This window comes from Homalodisca vitripennis, chromosome 1 (assembly GCF_021130785.1).
Source record: "Homalodisca vitripennis isolate AUS2020 chromosome 1, UT_GWSS_2.1, whole genome shotgun sequence".
Taxonomy (NCBI): Eukaryota; Metazoa; Arthropoda; class Insecta; order Hemiptera; family Cicadellidae; genus Homalodisca; species Homalodisca vitripennis.
The window spans coordinates 26,811,681-26,821,988 of NC_060207.1; the positions used below are offsets into that span (position 1 = coordinate 26,811,681).

At 34.7% G+C, this 10,308-nt stretch overlaps 1 protein-coding gene across 4 annotated transcripts in view; it reads left to right on the forward strand.

The window, feature by feature from the left end:
- The window catches only part of LOC124358537 (endoplasmic reticulum mannosyl-oligosaccharide 1,2-alpha-mannosidase-like), a 68,681-nt gene extending 59,233 nt beyond the window's left edge, over positions 1-9,448 (forward strand). For 3 of the 4 annotated variants that reach the window (XM_046810849.1, XM_046810841.1, XM_046810837.1), the window contains 4 exons: positions 134-260; positions 2,993-3,157; positions 3,262-3,411; positions 8,597-9,448. In XM_046810849.1, the coding sequence (XP_046666805.1) occupies positions 134-260; positions 2,993-3,157; positions 3,262-3,411; positions 8,597-8,815 (661 nt within the window). In that variant the 3' untranslated portion in view covers positions 8,816-9,448. Of the gene's footprint in view, positions 1-133; positions 261-2,237; positions 2,340-2,992; positions 3,158-3,261; positions 3,412-8,596 lie in introns of those variants that run through there. The other variant, XM_046810853.1, reaches the window with a different exon arrangement.
- The last annotated feature ends 860 nt before the right edge of the window (positions 9,449-10,308 follow it).

Below are 10,308 nucleotides of genomic sequence, written 5' to 3' on the forward strand. Positions count from 1 at the left end.
AGACACTGTTGAATAATTACTACACTATGCGATCGTGGAACATTAGAGAGTAGTAGGCTTTGATTTTATTAGTATTGTATGTGTAACCAATATAATCAGAGGTGGTAGTTTGAACATTACAATTTTTTTCTAGTTTGAAGGATGACTACTTGAAGGCGATAGAGGGGATCAAGAAAAAACTTGTGAAACGCACTCCTAAGAAGGACTTGGTGTTCATTGGAGAGCTGAGGGGCAATGGCAGAGAATTTGTCCCAAAAATGGTAAGGTAAACAAACACATGGTAAGCTAAAACATTTTGAAATGGAGCAGTATGTTTCAGTAACATACTTTTCAATTATTTACAATTTATGAAAAGTTAGCTTGTGGAAATTCTGTTAATTTACAACAGTATGATCAGATATGTTCAACGTTACGTTGAACAGAACCACAACTGCCACACTTGGCAGAACAGGTCTGGCTCCTTGACAAATTGATTGCTATATAATATTATTAACCCTAATCATTTTCACTAAAACCAATTGAAAAATTCATCATGTCTTTGTGATAACATGAAATTATTTTAATATACTACACGTTTATCAGTTGATTGTAGTGTTCTAAATGTAATCATATATCAAATATTTTTGAGTTGGCCATGAGAGAAAAGAAATCATCTTGAAAGTAAAAGAAGAGATTCCATTAAATTGTAGATTGTATCAAGTGCTGTCAGATTATCATTGATGTTCAGTACATTTTTTTTTAATTGGGCGCAGTGTTTAATGTTGGAATTTTCAGAATACTTATGACACATCCTCTCTGATTGACCATCAAGTGACATGTCAAGTTCTGGCCGTACTTTAATCTTTGAAATCCTAATATTAAAATAAACTATGTTACAAATGATGTGTTATAATCAACAGTAACCTTTAAACATTTTATTTTTAATTGCTTAATTGTTTTGAGACATTAGTTTTATAACCATTATTACCTGATGTTTCTTTACTAGAAATAAAAGACGGATTTCAATTGTAACATGATGGAAATTACAATGTAAAATTTCTTTATACAGTCTGTAGTTTAGCTACCCATGTAAAGGTTTAAATTTAACAGTAAACATTGAAGTATAATGCAATTAGAATTGTAACTTAATTTAATCAACACAATATCAAATACAGAAACTAACTCTTATTTCACTACTGTAGAATATGTTATAAACAAGATATGTTGGGACCCGTAGTGTTGTGTATTGGTGTTATTGGGTCAACTATGGTTTGAAGTTGAGATACCAGGGAGATAAATGTGGAAATCTATATTAATAGTGCTAGTAAATGATTGCAGCCTGATATTATTTGTAATAATAATATTTTATTGTTATAACACTTTTACAAATATGAACGTCAGTAATGCATCATAACATAAAGTCGAGATGTATTTTAAAATCATACTTTTTATAGTTAAAATTATGTCAAGGTGTAATAAGATATGTTAAAACAACACTACCAATTAGTTAAAATAAATTATTAGAGTTAAATTGTATTGAAAATACTTAAAACGATGGCATTAATGAAAATAATCAAACTAAAATTCAACAATTAGTAAAAAATGTATAAATTGAAAAACAATACATAAATAACAACTAGAGGTTATAGATTATTTAGAAATAACAAGAAAAAAATCAACTAATGAAGAGTTGAGACAATTAACAATTAAAGGTTAAACAATTCTCAAAAAGCAATTTAAACAACTGCAAAAACCTCTTGAAGGCTGTAAAAATGGTTTAACCAGTAACAAACTATAAAGTTTCTTTCTGAAAATTAAGTAGGATATTTATCGACCAATGGCATTAATTTATTGAAAACACAATGAAACTACTTTCTGACTGTTCATGGTTTTTACTTAGACAGTTAAATTCAGTTACTAGATTATTTCGATTTCTGGTGTTATAATTATGAATATCAGATCTGAAGTTTAATTTACTTGGATTCTTCATATTATACACTACTAATTCAAATATATGATTAATATAATGATTACTGTAGGTATTTTCTGAGCTACAAAATGGAGCCCACAGTGGTCTAAGGGGTTTGACTCTTAAATAATTCTTACAGCTTTCTTTTGAACAGTTAAAATTTAATTTATCTTACTGCAATTACCCCATAGTATGAGTCCATACATTAAAATTGACTGGAGGCAGGAGAAGTATGCTATTCTTACACAGTTTTTAGGAACATAATACATATGTACTGACTGTGTGTTAGGACCATCTGGTGTGTTTTGCGCCTGGGATGCTGGCACTGGGAGTACACCATGGTATGAGACCATACTTTAAAATTGACTGGAGGTAGGAGAAGTATGCTATTCTTATACAGTTTTTAGGAACATAATACATATGTACTGACTGTGTGTTAGGACCATCTGGTGTGTTTTGCACCTGGGATGCTGGCACTGGGAGTACACCATAGTATGAGACCATACATTAAAATTGACTGGAGGTATGAGAAGTATGCTATTCTTACACAGTTTTTAGGAACATAATACATATGTACTGACTGTGTGTTAGGACCATCTGGTGTGTTTTGCGCCTGGGATGCTGGCACTGGGAGTACACCATAGTATGAGACCATACTTTAAAATTGACTGGAGGTAGGAGAAGTATGCTATTCTTATACAGTTTTTAGGAACATAATACATATGTACTGACTGTGTGTTAGGACCATCTGGTGTGTTTTGCGCCTGGGATGCTGGCACTGGGAGTACACCATGGTATGAGACCATACATTAAAATTGACTGGAGGTAGGAGAAGTATGCTATTCTTACACAGTTTTTAGGAACATAATACATATGTACTGACTGTGTGTTAGGACCATCTGGTGTGTTTTGTGCCTGGGATGCTGGCACTGGGAGTACACCATAGTATGAGACCATACATTAAAATTGACTGGAGGTAGGAGAAGTATGCTATTCTTATACAGTTTTTAGGAACATAATACATATGTACTGACTGTGTGTTAGGACCATCTGGTGTGTTTTGCGCCTGGGATGCTGGCACTGGGAGTACACCATGGTATGCCTGAAGATCACATGAAACTTGCTGTCGATCTCATGGAGACCTGCTACAGGACTTACGCCGAGCGGCCCACGTTCCTCGCACCAGAGATCACTTTCTTCAACTATAAGGTAGTTAGTTACTGATGAAGTATTGAAGTTTAGTAGTTGCTACAGTTGACATGCTAGCAGAGTGTGCAAGTATATAATATGATTGAGAACCCGATGTTGTGTAGCCCTCGCTAGATGATTCTCAGCCGGACATGTACGTCAAGACTAACGATGCACACAACCTGCTGAGGCCAGAGTTCCTGGAGAGTCTGTGGTACATGTGGTCACTCACAGGCAACACCACCTATCAGGACTGGGGGTGGCAGATATTTAAGGTAATTCATATTCTTTAGTTAACCTGGAATTCAGTGGAGAGTTATACGTGACATTTTATTTGAAGTGGCAGAGTTTAAATATATTTTGTTTAGGTTTATCGAATTTCACTCCATCACTCATTTGTGATGGAGTTTTCTTGACAATATTCTGAATTCTAGTGGAAAGAAAGCAAAATGATATACTACCCTCTATCAATAATATAGAATAGAATAATCTGTATATATGTATTTTCTTTGAGGAAAGCAATGGAATCATACATATTCATTCAGTTTACAAAAATGTTAATCTCAAAAATGGTAGAATTCATCCAAAGTTTAGACTTGTTGATTCACAAGCCAGATTGTTAGGTTGTTCTCCAGAGTCTTGCCAGTCAGTATCCGTAGATGGTCTGGGAGATGTTTATGCAGTCTGCTGCTAATACAGTTACTTTCTTCCCAAAAAGTGTCATTCGGTGTCGTGGAGTTACAAAGTGGGATGCATGTCTTGTTTGATATCCATGGATATTGTTATTTCTTTGTGGATTTTTGTTGTCAGCATATAATATTACATCTTTTATATCTCCTTGTGGTAACTGAAAACTGGTTTAACGAGGAAAATCTCGCACATTACAAAATTCCAAATTACAAATTGGCTTGCGCGTTTTGTCGACCTCACTCCAAAGGAGGGGGCGTTGCAATTTTTCTGAAACAAAATTTCATGTTCTCCCCCTTTCCGATCCAAGATTTAGCCGAAAAAGACTTTGAAGCAGTAGGAATCAATTTGCAAACAAACAAATCTAAATTGTTAGTGATCGGAATTTACAGGTCTCCCAGCGGATGTAAGGACACTTTCTTTTCAAAATTCGAACAATTACTTACGAAACTGACTAACCAACGTCAGAAATTCGTCGTAATGGAGGATTTTAACATTGACGCGTTGGACAAAAGTCATCAGTCCACCATTCGACTAGTCGATTTATTGAGGTCATTCAACCTTGAGTTGCTTGTCAACACTCCGACGAGAGTTACGGCTACAACTAAATCGGCTATCGACAACGTCATCTCCAATCACTCAAGTGTCGCAGTGTCTGTGGTAAACACAGCGATTTCCGACCACTATGGCCAAGAGGTCATAATAAGTGGAATAAAATCAGAAAGGGAGCCCAAAAGTACACAAACAGTAAGAGACGTAAGGCCAGAAAACATCGCTCACCTCAACACTTCCCTGTCTAAAGAGACATGGAATTTTCTAAATTCATCTGATCCTGTAGAGCAGCAATTCAAAACGTTTAACGACACTCTAAATTTTCATTTTAACATCTGCTGCCCTACCAGAAAAATTAGTGTTTGCGAAAAAAAATCAAACAACAAACATTGGATCACTAAAGGCATTTTGGTTTCTAGAGAAAAATTAAAGTTTTTCTCGGAAATTTATAAAAATACTTCAAATGACAACTTCAAAATTTTTTTTAGGAAATATAAAAGCATTTACAGAAAAGTGATTCAAGCTGCAAAAGCATATGATGTCTCTAAATCAATTCTCTCTTCCAAAAACATTTCAAAAACAACTTGGAGCATCATTAACAATAAAACAAAAGTTCACAAGCAAATCAAAAATTAAAATTGGGGACAAACTTGAGGAAGATGCAACTGAGATTGCTAACCAGTTTAACGGGTTTTTCGCAACCGTTGCTGGTGGGCTGAGTCCTCGACCATCTGAACCTCAAGTACGCCCCTCGCGAAGACAGAGCCCCACAGACTCCATGGTGTTGGCGCCTGTTGTTGAGGATGAGCTTAAACGAATTATTTAGCAGCTCCCAGCCAAAAAATCAAACGATTTAAATCTTATGTCAACATGGCTCATTAAAAGTGTCTTCAAGCACTTAGTGAGACCATTAACCCAACTGATAAATTCTTCATTCCAAAGTGGAGTTTTCCCCTCCCTCCTGAAAGTCGCTAAAGTTGTCCCAATATCTAAGAAAGACGATCTGCTGTCTATCAATAATTATAGGCCTGTCTCAATTTTGCCAGTATTGAGCAAAATATTTGAAAAACTTTTTCTCATAAGAATGCTTTCTTTTTTGGACAAATACAATCAGCTCTCTGATGAACAATTTGGGTTCAGAAAGGGCAAATCGACAACTGACGCAGTTGTTAGTCTTGTTGATATGATTGTGGAGGGGATAGAAAATCGGAAACACACAATGAGTGTGTTTCTTGACCTGTCCAAAGCATTCGACTGCGTTGACCATAACACACTGCTAGACAAACTGGAGTCTCATGGCATTCGAGGCGTGCCCCTTGAATGGCTTAGCTCATTCCTAAGCCACAGATCCCAAGTTGTCCAAATTTCAAATCAACTGTCCAGGCCAATAAAACTGAAATATGGTGTCTACAGGGATCCATACTCAGTCCTGTGCTTTTCCTGCTTTATGTCAACGACATAGGATCATCACTTCGGCATGGAAAACTAGTGCAGTATGCTGATGATACGACTCTCTGTTTCAGTGGGAAATCCAGTGAAGTTTTGGAACAACAGGCTTTTGTTGACATCAACAACTGTGTCCAACACTTCAACAGCCTCAATCTCACAGCAAACTCATCAAAATCAAATGTTTTGAATTTTTCTTTGCGTGTGGTGGAAAACCTTAGTGAACCCGCAGTTTTCTTGGGGGACTCCACACTGGACGAAGTCTGCTCTTCAAAATTCCTGGGAATACACCTTGATATAGGGTTGACCTGGAATGATCATATTGACCACGTTTGTGCCAAAATTTCCTCAGGAATTTTCGTTCTGAGGTCTTTAGCAAAATACTGCCCGAGTCAGGTACTGATAACGGCGTATTACGGCTTGATTTATCCCCATTTGTCCTACGGTCTGGTTCTGTGGGGAGCGTGTGCAAACACTCACTTCCAGAGAGTTTTCAGACTTAAAAAAAAAATCGATTCGAATCATCGCAAAAATCAATTACAGAGAGTCGTGCAGGCCGGTTTTCAAGAAATTGCAGCTGTTGACGTTGCCGTGTCTCTACATTTTAGAAACAACCATGTTTTGTATGTACAAATGTGCCTTAACCAGAGGCCGGGACATACACATGTATGAGACACGAGGCAGAGAAAACTACCGTACGGGAAGACACAGAACGGTAGTTTGTGAACACTTGGCTTCGCAAGCAGGTGTTAATTTCCTCAACAGACTGCCCAACTCTATAAAAACTACCCCAACGCCCAAGGCGTTCAAAGCTCGTCTCAAACGCCTTTTGGTGTCGCATGCATTTTATAGTGCAGATGAGTTTTTTGAATTCGACTGGGAGACCACACAATTGGAATGACTGACTCCAATGTTTGAAGTGGGTTTCATTGGCCAGGAATGAAAGATGCGTGATTGTAAAACTGTATGTTTGAATGAGGTAATGTGGTATGAATGTTTAAAATTTTAGAATTACTCATACAATATTGACGTTTGCTATGCAACTCATACATGTTGTCCTTGCAATAAAAGAATTTGATTTGATTTGATTTGATATGCATGTCTCCATTGTTGTAGGTTGGCAAGGATGCTTATTGCCGTTTTTGTAAAATTAAAACTTTATATTTTAGACGTGCCTCCCTACACAATCAGACTATATCTGATATGAGACTTGCAAAGTCTGAAGTATGCTGTTCTAGCTGTGTTGTTGTTAGAAATGGTTTTTATTCTTTTCAAGACGAAATATTCAATTGAAATCCTTTTGCGTAATTAGACAATGTGGGGTATCCAAGTGAGGTCTGCGTCAATGACTAGTCCTGAAGCTTAACTTTTTTTCAAGTTGTATGTTTGCAAGCTCTGTTAGGTTGTTTCTGTTTCGAAAGAGGATTTGTTTTGTTTTGCCATATTTACTAGTAGGTCATTTTCCATACAGTATTGGTAAGCTTTGTCTAAGCTTATGTGAGTCCTAATCTTGTCCCTCAATAAACACAACAAATGACAAGTGTGTGTTGTGTTGTGTTGTCACTTACAACAAGTGTTGTATCGTTAGGATACATTAAGCATGAACACAAGCTTTCCACTGGAAGAGGAAGTTTATTTTTAAATAAAATGAAGAGAGTTGGTCCCAAAACAGAGGTCTGTGGAACCCTTGTGGTAATCTTTTAGAGTAGATTTTCCAGTATTCATCATACGGTTTTTTTGAATATTTAACTTCCACCACTTGACTTCGTCCCTTCAAACAGGAGTAAAACCAATCTTTTACATTGCCTTTGAGTCCTAGAGCTTCAAAGTTTTGAAATAATTACATCATGTCCCAAAAAAATCAAAAGGTTTGATATAGTCAAGCAGTATCTTGAGAGCCAGTTTCCTTCTTCAAGCTGGTGATTATTTCTTCTATAAAACTGACCAATGCTGCTGCTATAGATTTTTCTCTTACAAATCCATGTTACTTCTCTGTCAGTAAGTTGTTATGTACAAAAAAACTTAAAAGTCTAGAGAGGACAATTTTTCCTATTACTTTTGAGAAAGTAGAAACAAGAAAAATTGGTCTGTAGTTAGTAGGAATACTCGTTGGGCCTTTTTTTAGGGTAGACTTTACCTAGTTTTAGTGAAATTAACTTTCTTGGAATGATTTGTTTGTTACACAGGTTAGTGGCAAAGTAAGTTCTTCAAAACAATACTTATGTAATCCAGCAGAAAATTTAGGTTTAAATGTATATATTAATTAAAAGTGTTGAACTAAATCTCACATCGAAAAAGGTCACTTTTTGGCCTAACAATGAAATATAATCTAAACAATATTCTAAACAAATTGTGCTACATACCAATTTTAATTTCCTAATTGAAGTGATGAAAAATAATTGATCGTTTTAAATGTTTACAATTCTTGAAAAAATTAAAAAAAATAATTATTTCTAATTACTGTTTATTGTTTTCAATAAAACAAAGATTATGAGTTGATGTTTTTGGGATATTAAATAATAGTTTGAACAGTTTTAAAACTTTCTTCAAATTTAAGATAGATGAAATTTTCTCTTCGATTTAAATTGATTGCCTTCTACTGTATATAATGTCAATATATATTAGAGAACATAATACTCTAGTAACTTCACTTATAGCCTTTGAGAAGGATCACATGTGACATCGGAATAAACAATCTGAACTACTTCTGAATATGAGGGAAATGATGTCAGCTACAGCTACACTATAAAACATATTTGTCTTACGCATTTACAGGCATTTGAGAGATACGCCAAAGTGAACAATGGTTACACATCACTGGGCAATGTGAACAATCCACTGGATACGAGACCAAGAGATATGATGGAGTCTTTCTTCCTCAGTGAGACGATCAAATACTTGTATCTGCTGTTTTCTGACGATCGGAAGCTAATCGATGTGGACAAGTGGGTCATGAACACAGAGGGCCATCCACTGCCCATCTACACGTCGTGACACCACCTGTCAGTGACTAGGTCTGCTAATTACTTTTAATGTACATCATGATCACATCTAGCTTTTGTAGCCAATAGTACAAATTGAGGCTATGTCGGTAATGATGACAGCACTCATCTAAAATTGTCTTTCTCTAGTGAAAATTAAATTTTGCAAAGTTCAAATGTAAAGATTAGTGAAAACTATGTGGCTATTTTCATTTTGTATCTTAGGAATGCTTTCAACTAGAAATAACCCTGAAATTTGAAAACTGGATTTTAGTAGATTATTAGTTTTTGGATTATCATTAGCATGTGAGAGATTTCACTCTTGTCTGGACACAGGAGATTGCCTTAATTCAAATAGTTCACTAAGTAACCGACAATAAGCTATTTGAAACTGTTTTTTTATCATAAATTAATATAAATTCTTTGTAGGAAAAACCTTAATATAAAATATAAATTAAAATTATTTTACAATGTGACAACATATACACTACATGTGTGAGTAAATTGGTCTGTGTACATGTTAAAGCATTTAAACAAAATATATATGTATGTGAAAGGAAACAATGACATGAAGATTGAATTGATATTATAATAATTAAGTTTCTTTATGTGGGTTTATGTGTTAACCCATTGGCTTATACATATTTTTACTATCAGCTCAACTGGAGTTATCCTATTAAAAATGCTAAAAACATAACAAGAGTTTTGTTATATGTTTATAAAAAATTTATTTTTCAAGTTATTTGGTTATATTTTATATCTTTTTGGATTAACATAAAATGGGCTTTAATAATAAATAGATAGTGATATATTTGGTCATAATTTAAAAATAATAATGCTGTACAAACTAAAAAAATTTTGGAATTTTTTAAATTTTTGTAATTTTTTTTACTCAAATAATATAATAATAAAATACCCCATTGTTGCTTTTATTTTATTTGAAGTGTATTTCTCTACCTAGCAATACTAGAATATGTGTATGTACCTATATGCATAGTTTGTCAGAATAAATGTTTTTTCTAAATACTGAAAATTCCAAGAATATTGATTTTTTTCTCTTGTAGTACACTAATATTCTTATTATTATTCTTCTTCTTATTCATTTAAATTTCAATTAACTGTAGTATTGCAGTTTTTCTTATGTGTTACAGCAATATTAGTCTAATTTATACTAACATTTGGTTGAAAAAGGAGTTAAAAAAAATTATTTAGATGGCGCTGTACTTGTCACGGAACGGTTCCGTGATATACATTTTGAGCCCAGACTAGTTGTCACGGAACCGTTCCGTGATACAAGGCCAATGGGATAAGGTCATGTATTGAAAGGTATAAGGTGAACTCTGGGTTTAGAAGAAATTCTACAAAGCAAAATGGAGCAAAAACTGCTGCAGGTGTAAACCTCTCACGTGCTAGTTGATTGTGAGGCTGTAGATTATTCCTATCTGTTTAAATAGTATTTCTCAGTCACTCTGTAAAAGATGGAAACTTATTCAACCATCAATAGGT